Consider the following 18359-nt stretch of genomic DNA (forward strand, 5'->3'; position numbering starts at 1 on the left):
ATCATTCGTCGTGGCTGAGATCCAGATCTATTTATGACGTCTTACCAGCTCGAACACCATCCGCAAAAGCATTCTGATGCACGCATTTACTTTCGCGGACACTACGCCAGACGTCTTTGTATTTGCCATCAAGGTTTCTTTTATTTGGTCATATTTAATAAAACTTAACCATACATTTCTGTTTTATCATTCCCGCTCAATCCGAGGCCCAATGTCCATAACGATAAATTAACATTGTCCTCACTGTTTTGTCTCCGGGCAGGGTTGTGACCATATCACGCACTCTCATTGTACAAACACAATCGGTGGTGCCGTTGAAAAAAAAAATAGGGCAGGGTGGGACTTGTCGCACGAGGACGCGGGATCGAATCCCGGCCGCGGCGGCCACATTTCTAGGGGAGGGGGTGGGGGGAATGCAAAAGTGCTCGTGTCCTGTCCATTTGTAGCATGGTAAAGATCCCCTCGTGATCAAACTTAAACCGGATCCCCCCACTACGACGTTGCTCATAATCAAATCGCGGTTTTGATACGCGAAACCCCAGAATTCAAGGCTCTGGAGTGAGGATCAGCGACAGATATCTCAACAACCTTCGGCTTGTAGGCGACGTTGTCGGGTTCACCAACACTGGGGATAAATTGCAACAAGTGATTAAGGACCTTAACCTAGAAAGTGTGAGAGTACGGTTGAACTTTAACATGCAGACGACAAAGGTAATGTTCAATAGCCTGGAAAGGGAACAAGAATTCATTATCGCCAGTCTGCTTATTAAATATGTGCAAGAGTGCGCTATGTCAATTACTCCCAGGGAACCCTGATCATCAAAAGGAAATTTGCCGGAAAATAAAATTTGGCTAGCCCTGAGTACAGGGACCAACTGTTAACCTACAACGCGATCACCAAGCACTATTTCTTAGGGCGCAGGGCATTCCCCCTGCCACATTCTAAATTAAATAGTCCACACGCGGTTACGTTAAGGCTTCTGCAGACACGAACATACCCTAACCCGGTCATTATGAATAAAATTAATCCGGACTGCGAGGTTTCAGTCTATTGTAGTAAGTGTGGGGGTTTGCTCGATTTAGAACACATGCTTTGGAGCTTCTGGGCGTTGGCCGGTGATGGTTCTCGTGGTGAACAGTGGTGGCAGCGGATGCTGCACAGTGAAGTGCTTCAATCAGGCTTCAACCCTGCCACCTTTTTATGTCTGGCACGTCGCCTATGAACAAAGGCGCGTGTCCTTCGAACGCCCGCCCCAGACAAGTACAGGATGATACACGCCTGCAGGCAGATCAAGGGCCTGCTCAAGGCAATTGTTGTATTATTATGCGCCAAGCATGGGGAACTTAACAGAGAATGATAAAACATTAGCACCCCCCTCTCCCACCAAAAAAAAAATTCTTGCTACGCGACTGTAGTGTGACGGGGTGTCAGATTACTGAAGCCATGCATACGTTCTTCGGCTCACACCTTTCACGGCTGCAGCGTTTGTGGACACAATAAACATGTCGTTCATGGCCCGTAGTCACAAAAATATGGCGTACCGTACGTTATAAAGCTGCGCCACTAGGTAGGGGGTTCGGTTCCCTCCCAGCGCGATCGCATTCTGACAAACGCACACTGAAAAAAAATGGCCTGTATTTTGATTCGTGCGCTTGGATGTCATAAATCAGTCCGAAGCATCCCCTCAACATTGCGCCTATCGTGGCCCGCGCGTTGCTTTGCGAGATTAAACCCTGTCACTTAACTTGCTTTTACTTTTAACATTGTAACTGCTAGCCATTCACAGCGTACAGACGAGCAACCCTATCCCCTTAAACTTTTATCGCGCTCTACGGTACACGCTAATTCACATAAGTTGGTGCTCGGAATACGCATCGCTTGGCTGTTAGATGGTTATGCCATGCGAGGAAGCGCACATGGGAACACACCGCTTTTACCTGTCGAAAACGTCGGTTTCGCTGATGCAGGAGTAGCGTAGAAATGACAACATTTCGGGGAACATTGCGAAAAAAAGGTAACGTAGCCTGGATAGGTGTGCACGCGGAAAAAGAATATTGGGGCAATGGTCTCTGTTTTTACGACAAAGGATGTCTATATAGCTGCCTGATAGCACCTTTCTTATCTGGTCTTATCAGCTGTTTCTGTGCAGCTCAAACGGGAGTAGGGGGGGGCTCTACTGAGATGAAGCTAAAGAAGTACCATGGTGCCTCTGATGTAACCTTAACAGACGAGAGACTCGCGTTTCAACGCTATATACGACCTCAGCGTTCGGTGAAGCGAAAGAGGGCGTTCGACCAAACGTTTAAAAATCGCAAATCTACCGCGTGTTTTACCGCGCAGAAGTCGGACCCTACATACTCGACCACGCCACTTTTTTTTAAAAGGTAACGGAAATTTGAACTTTATTTCTCTTCTTTTTTGTGAAATTTCGTAGCAGTCTTTTTCAGCGTTGATTTAGCTTTCCACGAATCGTTGAACTCTGGTTGTCAACATGTGCTGTCAAAAATGATTATTATCGTTGATTTAAAGAAACAATCGATTGGAGGCGACTTCCGTAAACTCCTTAAATGAGGGTTAAGGTGAGATTGTGTAAGTGAACTATTACACTGCAGCGCAATGGTTAAGTTGCAAGAAAGCCATCACACGTTTCTACAGCCTCGCAAAACAAGAAAAGGACATTTCTTAGAAGCTCTGGAAATTGGCGTCTTCCGTTGGCCCTACTGGCCACTTAATAATCTAAATGGGATGACACCTGGTGAAGCAGTTTTCTCATGTTATTCACGCCTATATCGATGCATTCTGGGCAAACCTGCATCTGCTTGAGGAATAGATACGTGCCAAAATCTGCGTGAACATTTAAAAAAGATTATGCAGGTCCCACGCACCATGTGAATCGATGTGAGCGAAAATTTTTGTGCTGGTTGCTTTGATTGATGATAATTAGCTGGGATGTTGACGACGAAAGCTTAATTTCTTAAACGTATATTGTTACAGTAAAGTGGTGAGTTGGTGTTAAACGTTACCTTGCGTGCACCACTGCTGTTTGTCTGCGTAGTGCACAGAACATACAGGGAGAGGCGTTTGTTTGAGGCGTTGTTGTGCGCCATTATAATAAAAACTTCGAGCGCTAAAACACACAGGACGTAGAAAAAGAAACTCGTCCTGTGTGTGTTTTAGCGCTCGAAGTTTTCATTATAATGCATTACCGACTAGCCCACCTATCCATCCTTTGTTGTGCGCCATGTTTTATAACCTCTGAGAGGGTTCAGCATTGTCATTACCTCCCATGGCACGTCGTATCGTGGCGGAACTATTAAATTTGAATTGGATTATGGGGCTGTACGTGCCGAAACCACATTCGGATTATGAGACGCGCCGTAGTGGTGGACTCCGGATTAATTTTGATACCGCGATGTTCTTTACGTGTCCTATAGAATCAAAGTGCACGTGCGTTTTCTATTTCGCCCCCGTCGAAATGCGGCTGTCACGGTCGGGATCAAATCCATGACCTCAAGCAATGCCATAGCCGCAAAGCTACCCCGGCGGGCACAGAAGTGTTGATTTGACGGTCGACCGCTTCCGTAGTGTCTCCCGGACACTGCGGGGCGCTTTAATTAATGCAGCTCTGCTTCTGCATGCCCTGCGTAGTTTGTCCGCTTTATATATTTGCATGGCGTTTATTTTTCTTAAATAGCAGGAACGTACTGTACCGTACCTTGAACTTAAGCTTATCCAGTTTCCCCGAAACCACTGTCGTACAGCAGTAGGGTGTCCTTGCCTTCTCACGTCACCTCCCCCTCCCTCCTTGTATGGAAACTGCCTCTCCTTCTCCCTCCTCTCTGCAATTCTATCTATGTCCCCTCTGGACTCGCACGTTAGGAGAAAGGGAAGCACTGCAGCTTCTGCAATGCTTTTGAAGGGGGTCACGAGTAATTACAGCTGTCGAGAGGCTAATGTGGCGATGCCCAGGGAGCTCCAGAGGGCAAGTGCACATACGACGCAGTGGGGTCCCAACGAGTTTCTCGCGTCGCCTTTCCTCTCTGGCTCGCTCCTGTCATGTATACACAAGCTCTGAACGCCCCCCCCCCCGCCCCCCGACGCAGTGTGCCAGACAGCAGCAGCACCAGCACCAGTGGGAAAGTCAAGGAAGAAGCAAAGAAAGTTTCGCTTTAAAAAAATTATTCTGGGGTCTTGCGTACCGAAGCCGCAATATGATTATGAGGCCCGCTGTAGTGGGAGACACTCCGGAATAATTTTGACCATTTGGGGTTCTTGAAGGCTCACCTAAATCCAAGCACACAATGTTTCTTTGCATTTCGCCCTCACTGAAACGTGACCTTCGCGGCCGGGATCGGAATCACCGATCTGGAACTCAACAGCGCATCGCCATACGTGTCCGTAGCCACTGGGCTATCGCCACAGGTGCAAGCACTGCCGCTGCTTGCCAAAATTATGCGCACGCGGACTTGCAATTTCCATCCGAAAAGTGGAGTAGGTAGAAAGAGTAGGTGTGATAAGCGTGGAGCATTTCCTTCGCCGGTCACTGTCGCCTTTCGGGCCGATGCTGCCAGCGGCCCTAGGGGCGCTGCTGCTTGGGACACGGTAGAGTTACTGCATAGACTCCTTTTAAGGAACCAGAGGTGCGCGAAGGAACGGTATCTTGGGCTCCGGAGTTATGCGGGAAAGTCACCCCGCATAACAGGGTGATAGGAGCCGCTCTCACTGGGAAATGCCAGCACCACTTTTTTTTCACTTTCTTTTCAGTTTTTATTAAGGCGAGAGCCTTGAGCGCCTCGTTGCAATGACTCGAAACCGCAAAAAGCGGTATCTAGTCCAGTGAGATAAAACTATCATTATCAGAAATGGCTCACAACCCCCGTAAACAAGCAAAGATTCAACGTCTCAATATGAATGAAGAAACGAAAGAAAGAAAGAACAAAGCAAGAAAGAAAGAAAAATATTATTTAGGTAGTGCATTGGGTGCTCGCATGTGTAGTTAAGGAGGTCGACCAACAGCGCCAAACGTGTATTTCACAATGCGGCTCGCTATGTCTCGCAAGAAGTCTGACCCCTCCGATCGTATGACTTAATGCACTACCACTTGTGCAGCAGATTTTCGCCTTCACGTGACAGGAGTGCAACATGCTGACGAACTTTTTTTTATTTTGCGAGTACAAGTCTATATGTCACCTCATTATTATGAGCCTGGATTTCACACTTGCGCGCTTTATTATGTAATGCGGACGGTAGCCACGTCTGTAAGCCTTTCCAATATTTCTAAGCAAAGCGTCGAATGTAAAGATTAAAGTTCTATATAAATCTTATCAGGCGTGCATGTGACCACGGCTCGCGACAGCTGAAAGACGTGAATGCGCGTATTCAAGAAGCAGCACTGTCGCGTCCAACACTCGTAATGTGCAAAGTAGGGAAGCTAAATACGATTCAAGTGAATCACGCGAGGAGTTGCACGTATTCATACTTTGTTTGCATTGACCCCTGCAATACTATGCTGATTCTAACGATGGCAGCATATCCTTGTCATGTTTTACATCGTCACTGACAAATTTAGCCGTATTATGGGTCTCATATGTAACAGGCACAAACTGGGCATGGGTGGTCCGAAAATCTTTTTTGTCGAAACTACGTCCGACGCCGGACGCCGACGCCGGATTTTCTGCTACATGGGGCCGCGAAAGCGCTGCTACTACGCGCAGGGAGCATGACTTTCCCGCATGACTTTGGAACCCAAATATGGCATACCGCAGCGCAACTCTGTCTCCCTGAAGGGAGCCTATACAGCAATTTTAGGGCACGGTAGGGTGCCTCGATGTCCTCCTCGCCCACCGCTTCGTGGTGGGTGGCGACAACCACGTCGTGTGATACGGCGTCCGCCATGTCAGAGTTCACGGTTCACGCGGGGGAGTAAAAAGATTTTCAAGGGAAATAAAAGCATCTGATGGGAAAGAAAATTCAAGGGGCATCAAGTTATCCCTACCTAAATGAATGCGAATTCGAATTCATTCAGGTCGTAGTGCTTTAAAGCATCGCGACCACCGCGCTTAGACATTATACCACAACGCAAGGTCGGGGGTTCGATTCCCGCAAAGGTCAATGATCCGACTCCTAAAAAAGGTCGCGGATTCAAGTGCCTTAATTAACTGTACGTTAATTCACTATGCCTTAATTAACTGCGCCTCAATTAACACCATAAGTCGTGACCTCGAGCGCCCTAATTATCTATATCTTAATTACGTGTGTCTTAATTATCTTAACCTTAATTGACGCCAAAGGTCGTGGGCTCGATTTCCCGCAAAGTTCGTGAGTTCGAGTGCCTTAATTAACTATACCTTAATTAACCGTGCCTTCCTTAACTTCTCCTCAGTTAGCACCAAAGATTGTGAGCTCGACTCCCACCAAAGTTCGTGGGTTCTATAGTGCCTTAATTTGCGACATCGCGCGCGTATGACGTCTGAAAAATCAAGCCAGATACGGTTCTGCTACGGAAATTTCGGTCGTAATTACCCCATTGGTTCGACAGCAGTCTTAAGTCTTATAAGTCGGTTTTATCACAGAAAACGCACGTGGTATTATGGAGTATGTGGGACACGGGCGCCTTTCTCGCAATGAAGCGTCTTGTGTGGGATAAACCCCTCCACCCACATTTCCGTGGATGGAGGGGCTTGTGGGATTGCCCCGGTCAGCTCTAATTTGTCATCGTATGAACAATGGACTGCACCCCTGCCGCGAGGCAACGCTAATCGGGTCCTGCAGTCACTGGGGTATTTCGCCCGTGAAGCAGGAATCATCGGAAGGATAACTTTACCCCATTTACCATTTACCAAACCCAAAACGCGACTTCTATATTACGTATTCCAGGCTTCCAAAATCGATTCCGCCGCATACAACCAGAAAAAGCCTTTAAGATCCGCATTTTAAATTCAGAGGGCGTCACCCTATGGAGGTGTGGATTTGGACACCACCTATTCCCCCTTTTCCCCAAACATTTAGGCCAGCGCACCATCAACTTGCATAATAACTATCTGCGGTAAAATCGTATGTTAGTTTTAATTGTTTTCGCTTAGAATTTGTCCTGTTCTTTAGTGAGTCGCGGGTAGCTTCTTTCGACTTCGAATATGGAGAGCAAGCTTTGTGGTATCCCGGAACGAGCGGCGACGTCCTTTTCCTTTCAGATCGAGACCGCTTGCAAGATATTATATAGCCTTAATTTCGTCTTCACGAGTGAGGCTGTAGTGTTTAATACTATACCGCCTCTATCGAAACTCAGGCTTGTCACTTGCCACACGAAACAGGGAGCGTTGACCCTGTAGGCCTTGGCGACAGCCCAAAAGTTGTACCCAACAAACCAAATCGGCCGCCGACGCAAGGCAGAGAATACGTAACTCTCGAAAACAATTCTTCTCTCGCAACATTATTGCGATAGCAATTACATGGACACTACAGGCGCATTTCTGCCGATGCCGTGAAGTTCCGTATAAAGTCCAAGGGCGATAATACTGTCGCCGCGCGCCGTGCGCTGCATGTGCGAGTGAAAGTGTGCGAGGAGAGCCGACGATGGCTAAAGGACGATGGCGGCTCAATCTCACCCGCGCGGAAGGGAGGAGAGCGGGGCGCAAGCGCGCCGTCTTCCGTCGCGCGCGAGGCACCGGGGAGGAGGGTGAGAGCGGGGCGGTGTTGTACTCCGGCTGCAACTGTTTGTGTGGCAGCTGCGCGCGGTCGCGCGGCCGTATCTTGAGAGCGATCTGCGTTATGGACAGTCTAGAGGTGCGCAGACGGCTGGGCGCTCCGTTTGCGTTGAAGCGATAGACAGCACGAAGGTCACTTCGCTCGCTGCTGCTGCCGCACTTGTTCACGCCAGCGTTTCGACAGCGAGTGTCCGCGGTCATCGAGCGCGATGTGTTCGTATGTTTGCTGTACGTGCTGACAGCATGCTTGTTAATCTAGCTAACAAGCAAATGTTTACAAGTTTATGCTAAGGTTGGCCATATATCGATGAATGATTATTCGATTAATCGATGAAATGTTTCCCCTAAAACTATTAGTCTTCATCGATGTACACCCTTCGATTTAATCGATGAGATCTGTTCGATTATTCGTTTTCGAGAGTTTGATAGGAGGGGCGCGAAATTTTTGAAATCGTACTGGAATGGCGGCGCACGAGTCCACTGTTTTTCCCAAGCTCGAGTGATGCGAAGCCTAGCGCTTGCCCTGTCTTCCCCCATACCACACACGCCACCACGCAGCCTGAAGCCTGTGGCGTACGAGTACTATTGCAACGGAGTCGTTGAACGTCATACGACTCCCAGTCCAACGAAAGACGAAGCACAGCGTGCGCTCCGGTTTGGAGTATGTATTTGACATAGCGATAGAGTTCATGTCGATTCCAGCAAATCTATAGCGTCCGATCATCCATTCTCGCATGTTGGTTGTGTGGACATTCAATGAAGGTGTCGGATTCACCCGAAAATCCCAGCCAATTGACATTCCCTCGCTCTGTAGAAAAGAGCATGTGTATTTAAAATCATAAACCAGTGATTTCCTTTTCCCCTGTGCATATTATAATTTCTTGCGTATTTCAGTTGGACCTCACCTTTCAGTTTTTGTCATTTTCTTTTTTTCTTGTTTAACTGCACTGTGCAGGGATTCGCTAATGTCATGTATATTTAATTAGGCACGAAGAGCCATCTTATGACATATATTGTTTATCTTTTCAAAAGCCATTAGTGCCAAATATACCTAGGGTTTAACAAGTCAAAGATTATCCTGTATCAAACGTTTATTCACTTGTGTTTCAAACTTGGTTCCACCATCTCAAACATTAAAATAGGGTCTTACAAAAGTAGATAACGGTGTTTCAACCTTTCTAAAAGTGTGCGGCAAAATTTTCTTTTATCGATTAATGGATGAAAAGCCCTGCATTTAAAGCGATTAATCGATTTAAGGGGGAATGATGAATGAATAATCATTAATCTATTAAAAAAATAAACCAACCATCCCTAGTTTGTACGGCCAATAAAAGGGCTATCAATACTCTGTATGGCTGTCTGCTAATTTGCTATCGCAATCGATGCTCCGCCTTCCAGAGTTGAGTAGAGACCACCCGCTGAGAAGACGTCAGGGCCCGCGTCACGGCGCCATTTATTCATGGTGTCGTTCTGCAGGCGACTACATGAAGTTGTCTCTCTCTCTCTCTGAAAGAGCCCTGTAAATATCTCTGTACATACACACATAGGATATGTATTATAAGGTGTCTTGGCAACTGCTCATATTAGAAAGTTATGTTCAAAAACATTGCAGACTTTATTCAACATATCGGTCGGAGAGCAATATGAAAATTCAAATTCTAATGTAGCACATAAATTCTAATGCCGGTTTCCGACATATCCTCAGCGTGACAAAGCTCTAGTATCAACTGACACTGATTGCAGCGTTCGAATGCTTTTGAATAGGTAGTCTTAACAAGTATTGATACCGTAAACTGCCTACCGGCTTTTCAACAACGAATACTACGTATTAGACCTTGATATTGAACGACTCCATGTTTGGCCCATAGTACTGAAAATGGGAGTTCTGTGGATCGTCAAAGTGATGACCTGTTCAGAGGAAACGGTTACATTATCAATCCTAAAATCCCCTGCAACATTGCGAAAATTTCCTTTTTCCTCCTTCGTCCAAAACTGCGGCCGAAAATTCCTCGAAAAAGGGAAAATTCCCTGCACGGAACGCGTAAGGTCCCTAGATAAAACAAGTGAAAACTTGTTGTGAAGACTTGTTTTATCTGGGGACCTTAGGAACGCGCCCATACGTGTGCCCCCTAGTGCTTCTGATTGACAGCATTCGCCAACTTAGGGCCTCCGAACATCTTGCAGCGATCTCCTGCAGAGCGTTAGCTCTAAAACCTACTGCGCTCTCTGAACAGACAATGAAGTCTCGGGCCGGTACACTTGGTTTCAATCATATACATATAAAGCAAGCGAATAGGTTAAATAGTCGACCTGATTCCAGATAGCTGTCCTAGAGAATTTCTAGATATGCCACACCACACCTTTTTTCTTCTTTTTTTTCTTTTTTTTAAGAGGAAGCTTTAGCTCGGGTTCTCCTATCTGAATGCATGTGAAAGGAGAATTCGTTTTTCTCGGCAACCACTATGCCAAATTTGACGACGCTTGTTGTAATTAAAAGAAAAACTTAAAATCTAGAGACTGTTGGTTTTGAATTCTTTATTTAGGTCGTGAATTTTTTGTTAAATATTGGCAAAAAACGGAGATATTCAGAAAACGATACTATCAAGTTTACAACTCTGTAACTCTGCAATAAAAAAATGATATCACCATTCTATGAATTGCATCTAATAGTACATCTAAAGCGGGCAAAATTGATATGTTACACATGAATCTACAAAAATTAGTAATATGAAAATACACATTTTGCAGAACCATTGTTCACAAACAAATTCACGTAGGATATAAAATGATATATTGAATTTGTCCGTTTTCAATGATCTAATGGGTGCCGTTTACAGAACCGCGATATCTATTCTCGATGCGGAGTTAATAATTTGTAAACTTCGTGCTTCTATATTTTTTCAAGCTTTCGAATTTTTGAAAATTGTTTAAACAAAATTCAGGCCCTAAATCGGAATTCCGCTTGTAACAGGCACTAGAATTTAACTTTCTCTCTCAAATGCAACAAATATTATTAAAATCGGTCCAGGGGTTATCTCAGAAAAACATTTTTGCGTTTTACATGTATTTGAATACGCCGCTTCAGAGTGGGGCCCGAGCTAAAGCTTCCTACATGGAGGGAGGTTTACTAACATAACCGGCCCAACTAGACTGATCCAGCCCGCCTTCTTACCATACTAAATCTTAGGTACTGTGGCGCCATCCATAGGAACCAACGCGAACCAAAGCGTGAACCTTGCTTTAATGGAGGCGTGCCGTCGCCGCGATACCTGCCGCTTCGTGCTACTTTGCGTGCCTCGAAAGTAAACTTTCCCGCTAGCAATACCGGCTTCGCGCCTCGTGCATCGTTGATCAGGGTTCTCTGCTGCGCATTCGGTGAGTCGCGCAGACGCTTCATATTAAATTCGTCGCGGTATGACGCCTTTTATTTTGCATGCGGCGATGCACGAGTTGGCGACAGCTGTTTTCGTTTTGTCAGAAAGAAAGAAGGACGCTTTCGCGGGCGCCGCCACTGTTTGAACAAGTGGCGCGGTACTTGCTTTTTTCGTCGATCCCCTGGCTTCTTCTTGTACAATCGCGAGCGAGCGCGAGCTTTTTGCCCATGCGACGGCCAACGGAAATTTGCAGTTACGGCTGCCCGTGAACAGAGTCATTACGTGCTAGTGGGATACGTTGAAGGCCGCGTCAAGGATTTTTCGAAACCAATGCTGTGCAACCTTGACTTGCGTGGAATGCTTGAGCTGACTCAGTGCCCAATGCGTGCCGTCCAAACAGCAGGAGCAACAAGTAGTAGTAGTTTCTAAAGGAACTCGTGAACTGCTGATTACTCTAACATTGCGGTACCATATACCATCTGTATTTTCGCTCACTGCCTGTTTAGTTCGCGTGGATCGCGAAGTCAAGCTTTGCTGTTTTCTTATAAACGTGTTCTGGTCACCTAAGCTTGTCCATTGTTTTGTTCGCAGGTCGCAATGGGACGAAAAGTGACTCTCGCTGTGTGCACACTTAACCAGTGGGCTCTGGATTTTGATGGAAACTACAAGCGAATTCTCAAAAGTGAATACATCTTTCAGTCGCACACATCATTAACGTCCTTTTGCTGACTTAGCAGTGCCTTTTTCTTAATTCTTTGAACTTTTCTTCTTTAATCAAGGTATCAAAGAGGCAAAAGCAAGGGGTGCATCCTTTCGAGCAGGCCCTGAACTGGAAGTAACGTAGGTATTCTTTTTTTTTTCTTCTGTCGTTTCTTGCGTAGTGCTCAGGTGCACTTGGCCATTCACGCCTCTTTACGGAGAGTGCAAGCTACCGTGTAATGACTAGAGAAAACAGACAGTTTAAGTTAGATTGTATATCGCAGAAACGTCAGGCATTTACTCTTTTACATATTTTTATGGATGAATTCATTCACATGTTCACCGTTTCAGGGGATATGGATGTGCCGACCACTTCTATGAAAGCGACACTCTTCTTCACTCTTGGGAAGTCCTTGCGTCTCTGCTCCGTGATCCGACATGCGAGGGGATTATGGTCGACATTGGCATGTAAGTTGGTCAACTTTTGCCTGCTCCTTCAACCATCTTCTTCATCCTGTCCTCCATATTGTCACAGTGTAGAGGCAGTCAAGAGGTAGAAGCACTACCAGAAATACTACCAGCGCCGTGAACATGCAAATGCCTGTTGGAAGTTGAAATAGGAGAAGCAGCTTTACACTGCGATATTGGCACAATTCAATTACATACTATAGAAACGACTACAGTAACTTATATTTCAGATGCTTCATTGATGTGCATAAACCCGACTTTGTTATAGTTATTAGCTATTTCAGTTATAATTGACACCATCTAATGTATGTTCACCACTGTTCCAAAAAGTGCTTTTTGCTGTGCCAAATCAGCGTTTTGCCTCTGCCAGGATATGCTCCAAAAGGTCAGGTGGCTGTTATACCACTGTTAAGATCATATTCAGGGTTAGTAAAGGCACCAATTCTAGTCAGCCCTCGTTTGTAACGAGGACTCATTGTCCAGATCTTTGAAGGACAAAAATGGAAAATACAGTGCTCTCAATTGCTAAGTCTCTCTGCGTCGTTTTCACGAAAATGATCTGAACTGTCCGCCCGACATCTACGGCAAGCTATGGGCTGTGTTGCTCTCTGCATAGCGATCTACAGAGCCCGACGTTGCCTGGTTGTAGCAACGCGCATAGCTCAATGATTCGCTTCTTCAGCAGTGGTTCATACCTTGCGAGGAGGTGCTATAATGTGCACTGAAGAGCAAATACAAGTATTGAGGCTACGCAGTGCATGTGTCACATCCCTTGACCCATGGCACGATACAATGATGTTAATGAATATGATGACGTATTGGCCTCCCCTTTGATAAGGGATGGTGACAGTCATCTAGCCTGCTTCGATTAACCAGGTCCAGCTACATGCAACATGCAACTGCTACAGCCACTACATGTCAGAACACCTGGTGGAATACAAATCAACTGCATTGCAAATCTGGCACATATCGACACTACGCAGCGTGCATGTCACATCGCCTGACAAGTGGCGCGATTCAATGCTGCTGCTGATGGTTTATTGGCATCCTCTTTGAAACGTGGCGATGACAAACAGTCACCTACCCTGCTTGATCTAATCAGGTGTGCTATAAGCATTTTTCATTCTAGCATTTGTATACATCTTAATCTCCTTCTTTTTCCTCAAGAGAATCCATCCATTTCTTGGCCAATCCTCCATAGTGGGTAGGAGCCACATACTTGATAGGAAATGCAAACTACCTTGTACCACTACCTATGCAACTGCTACATGATGTGCCACCTGGTGTAACAATGTGCACGTGCAATGCAAAGTGTGCATGTGTCGACGCTGCGGAGCACACATCTCACATCACGTGACAAGTGGCACAATACAATGCTAACAAAGATGATGATTATGATGATTTATTGGCATCCCCTTTGAAATGGGCCGGTGACAAACGGTGACCTAAGCTGCTTGATTTAATCAGCTATGCCATGTATGTCTTTAATGTATGTATGATGGAGGCATGTCACTTTTTTCTTCCCCAAGAGAATCCAACCATTTCTTGGTCTATCCTCCATAGGGGGTTTCGTGATAGCTGCGACGGATGCAGGCGGCCACAGCAGACAAAATCACCAACCGAAATGTCTATTGGAATGAGCCCATAACAGCTTACGCTTAAAAAAAAAAAGAATTTTAAACTCTGAGGTGACTGGAGGTGCAATTTGAACAACTATAGGTCTTGTCCAGTGGGGACAAACTTCCAGCACTCACACGAGCTTCCAAAACCTGTAGTACGTCAAAGCATAACAACAGAAGGTGGGATGCAAGATCTGAGGGTTGAATTTGGACACTGCCTATTGCAGTGTTGGTTTCATACTTGATTCTTGTGCACTCGTCTTACTTTAGTGAATTTTGTTGAAAAATATGTGCTCATTAGAATCGAGTAAGTATGGTACTTCTTGCATTTAGGACAATGCCAAATCATGAACAGAAGCTAAAAAATATGTATTTATCTCTGCCTCTCCTTTCTTTGCAGGCCTGTTATGCACAGAAACGTCACTTATAACTGCAGAGTCATCTTCTTAAACAAGTGAGTTTTCCGAGGCATCATATGGTGACGGATTTCATCCTCTGAACCTGAAATAATGTGTACATCGCACTTTGCACCAGCAGGTACTTGTTATCGCTGTGACGCTTTACCAGCTAATGTTTCCGAATTCTGCAGGAAAATTCTGCTGATTCGGCCCAAGCTCATGATGTGCGATGACGGCTGCTACCGCGAGTCGCGCTGGTTCACACCGTGGCAGAAGCCTCATCGCGTTGAGGAATTTTTTCTGCCTCGCATGATCTCCGAAATAACTGACCAGGTTTGTTTTCACTCCTCACATGCCTGTTTCTCAAAAAGGAAAAATCTTGCTTTTAGTTCTGTTCCTCGCAACATTGCTGAAACATAGTCGTGCGTAACCACAAATGGCGTTGGTCTCTGAGAAATGCCTTAACACAGCAGCTACACTCATTGGTGACCTTCATTATGTTGGTTATGTTCTCAAATCTTGCAGAAAGTGGTGCCAATTGGGGACGCCCTCATCTCAACGAAGGATACGTGCATTGGATTTGAAATTTGCGAAGAGCTCTGGAATCCCCTGAGGTACTCGACTGCAAACCCATCTTAATGCTTAATTCCTGTAGACCTCTTTGTCGGCACCATGACACCAGTGTGCTTGGGACCTCCAGAAGCTTTTGGTCGTATGTGTTCGGCACTTAAGTTGTGCTAAGAAAAGATTGCTTTTAAATGCGTAAGCATTTCTATGGTTACCCAACGAGAAAACTGTCTGTCCGACCCTCCCTCCTTTGCTTAAGGCAATCGCTTTCAAGGTAGAGCCAGCCAGCTGGGGAAAAAGACGACAACGAACGCGCGAGCAACGGCACAGGCATTTTCTCTGTGGCCATGTGACGTGTGCGATCAGGCGCACATTTAGTGAGCCAGAATGGTGGAGCAGCTGTTTCTTTGGATCGGGACTTTGTCAGCGCACCTGGAGCCGCCACCTGCAGTAGTTTGCTTGCCTCATCAATTCATGTTGGGGCACCTTCCGCAGCAGTTCATGTCGCCGCGATGCTGAGTGTGAGCACTCAATGCCACATCATTACTACGAAATGCTTACGCATCATTCAGATAACTCCCTGAGGAGATACTACGTAAATTTTTGTCCAGTAGTCGGCAGTGAGTATATCTGCTTAATGTGTCCAACTACAGTCAACTCCCGTACCCTTGCACATTTAGTCGAATTAACAAATGCTGGCAAAATGAACACATTCAGATCTTTGTTTATTGTTATTTGCTTTTTTCGATTGAGGCGTCACTCAATCGGCATGTAGCAGAGAGCACCATCATGTTTAAGGACTGCCATCAGCCATGGATGGAAAAGAAATCTGAAAGTTCTACAAAGAACAATAAAAGTAAAGTAAAACAGCTTCATGCCTAGGGAAGCTGCGGCACCATCTACTGAATTTGTGTTTTCAAGCTTTTAGTAACTGTTTCACGCGCAAGGGGGCACCGTTGAGGGTCGGTAGAAATCCAATTAACCAAAACAGCTGTGCTTTTACGTTAGAACTAAACAAGTTTTCCTTCCATAGCAATGCTTAGTTGCTTTTCGGGACTTTCCCGTGCATTCGAATTAACCGAAAAGACATATTAAACGGGGTCGAATTAATCGGAATCGATTGTATTAGAAATCCACTTTCTACCTTGAGCTCATGTATGCAGCATTATATTGTACATTTTGAAATAATTTTTTTTTTCTTTAGAAAACTAGGATGTAACTGTGAAGCAAAATTGGCAGCAGCGAGTGAGTCCTGCTTATAGGAAAGCTATTGCAACTTGGTATTCTGATCATCACTTGCTAAATGTAGCACCGTGTTCAGGAAGTGAAACCATAACTCTCTTGGAACCCGCATGTGTAAATATAAGAAGAGTCTGTCATTGGCAGATGTGTAAGCGATAATATTTGCTGTTGTCATAGCGTTGTCATAGTTGTCATATTGTTGTCATAGTACAGAACCCGGACAGGCACCTTCAGCAAGAAAACCTGAACTCATAGAAACTTGTCGCAAAATGATCTGTAAAGCTGCTAGACTTTTGATACTGTGCTGTGTGTATTTGAGCAAAGCAAGTTGATTAAAAGTAACTTTGTTATCAAATTTAACTTGCAATACTACCAAAATGCCCTCTAAGGTGTTATCAATACACAGACTCATGCAGTCGTTTGCAGTCGGACAGCATTAAAGGATATGCTATTAAAAGCAGGCGGGTCAATTACTTTGCTGATGCCCGTGGTGCTTATCATTCTCTGTTAATAAGGGAAATGTGTTTCTTTTGTTCGAATGACATCAGCTCCCACATAATGGCGTCGCTGGACGGTGCTGAGATCATAGTCAATGGAAGTGGCTCTTATCATGAGCTGCGAAAGAACTATGTTGCGTGTGACAGAATCAAGTCAGCTACAGCGAAGGTGAGTGTTTCATTTCTTGAGCCAAGTGCTCCTGCATGTTGGTAATGTCAATCACTTTAGATTACATTCACAACTGTGAATTGTGTTCAAGTGGTGCAACAAATGCTTCTTCAATGCAGTCCACTTACAACAGCAATATTTTACTACGATATACTGTGATAACTTTTTCTGAAAAGATAATCTTGGAAGAAATAGATGCCACTAACCACACAGTGTAAACAGGTATTAAAGAAACAGTCTACCATTGCCGCTAAAAGTTTCATTGGCAACTTTTAGGGGCAATTAGGCGAAAGCTATACTGGCAAAAAACTATTTTTTATCCCTGTTGTCACGAGGTGAATTTCATACATACTTTGTTACTGGACTACATACATCTCTTGATAATTTGCTCCTTGTTATCACATCCCGTATTGTACACCACATATTTTACTTACATGCTAGCCCTTTAGATATTGTTCTTACTTATTCTATTTATGAACCATTTAATGAAGCAACAATGGTTTTTGCATTGTATTGAACATTTCGTTTTTGCTAGATAACGACAGAATGTGCTGCACCCTCAGTCATACTTTTGTACTGAGCCCCACACTACTGTAATGAATGTAATGACTCCAAACAGTTTATGCATATCTGCATCATGACATTTGAATCCACATAATTACAATTGGAAGGTGCCAGCAGCTTTTTCCGTGTTTAGAACTAAAGCTACGGTTGGTTGTGTCACCTTTCTCCCGGCAGTGCGGCGGCATCTACATGTTTTCCAACCTGAGAGGCTGCGATGGTGAACGTGTCTACTACCAGGGTTGCTCCAGCATCGCCATCAACGGCGAGTTTGCTGCCATAGCCAAGCAGTTTGCCTTGGAAGAAGTCGTAAGCATTTACCTGTGAACGTACTTTGCTTTTCTGAAACTCAATACCACTATTTGTCCATTAGCTGTCAGTAGTATGAATAACAATGTGGTTGTAGGGTTGCTATCTCTTGAGTGGACAAAGTTGAGGCAGTCTGGGGGGCAGACAGGGGGGGGGGGGAGGGCGAGGGGGCGGGGGGCTGGTGTCGGCTGACCTTGTCAGTGCTAAGAGTCTCCAGTCTGTACGCGCAACTTTCTCACAATTTAGTTTTTTAGTCCTACCGTGTCGCGGTTTTCAACAACAGAGTAACAGTAGTTGCCTAGGCAGCACAGCTACCAATACAGATATGTGCACTTTGATCCTGATTTCCAACTTTTGTAAGTTAGACCACAGAAAAACATGTTATGCAGATTTGCTGGCGCAAATATTAGCCATGTCTATGCCCAGGCTATGCAGGAAAACTGTGGCTTCGCAAATTTGAATATGGGTAAGCGCCTATGGTGCGGAGAGCATTTGTTTTTACTCCAATGAAGTGCAAATTTTGGCCGGTTGGCACATGTTGCATAAAGAAAGGAGTATTAATGCAACTAACAGTTTAAGGCAGAGGACATAAGGAGACAAAGTGCTGACTATCAATCAACCAGTTGATACTCTGTGCTTGATTCGTTTCCTTATGTCCTGTGTCTTTTGCTGTTACTCGTATTTTGTATTTTTACTCATTGCAGAAAGCACACGTATATCCTTTTTTACTACGTTCTTTAGGCTCTCGAAGC

General features: G+C 45.1%; 2 protein-coding genes across 5 annotated transcripts in view; both read left to right on the forward strand.

Annotated features, from left to right (window-relative positions):
* LOC135912086 (uncharacterized) overlaps positions 1–162 on the forward strand; it is a 7565-nt gene extending 7403 nt beyond the window's left edge. For both annotated transcript variants that reach the window (XM_065444465.1, XM_065444466.1), the window contains exon 5: positions 1–162. This exon is cut by the window's left edge and continues 120 nt beyond it. The gene's annotated coding sequence lies outside the window, so the exon portion shown is untranslated.
* A 10781-nt stretch (positions 163–10943) lies between these two features.
* The window catches only part of Nadsyn (NAD synthetase), a 33233-nt gene continuing 25817 nt past the window's right edge, over positions 10944–18359 (forward strand). Inside the window, exons 1-9 of one of the 3 annotated variants that reach the window (XM_065444499.2) lie at positions 10944–11079; positions 11670–11760; positions 11858–11918; positions 12129–12245; positions 14265–14318; positions 14454–14595; positions 14788–14876; positions 16620–16737; positions 17476–17607. In XM_065444499.2, coding sequence (XP_065300571.1) covers positions 11676–11760; positions 11858–11918; positions 12129–12245; positions 14265–14318; positions 14454–14595; positions 14788–14876; positions 16620–16737; positions 17476–17607 — 798 coding nt within the window. In that variant the 5' untranslated portion in view covers positions 10944–11079; positions 11670–11675. Of the gene's footprint in view, positions 11080–11114; positions 11236–11289; positions 11544–11669; positions 11761–11857; positions 11919–12128; positions 12246–14264; positions 14319–14453; positions 14596–14787; positions 14877–16619; positions 16738–17475; positions 17608–18359 lie in introns of those variants that run through there. The other 2 variants (XM_065444501.2, XM_065444500.2) reach the window with 2 other exon arrangements.

The sequence above is a fragment of the Dermacentor albipictus genome, chromosome 10 (assembly GCF_038994185.2).
Source record: "Dermacentor albipictus isolate Rhodes 1998 colony chromosome 10, USDA_Dalb.pri_finalv2, whole genome shotgun sequence".
NCBI classification, from domain to species: domain Eukaryota; kingdom Metazoa; phylum Arthropoda; class Arachnida; order Ixodida; family Ixodidae; genus Dermacentor; species Dermacentor albipictus.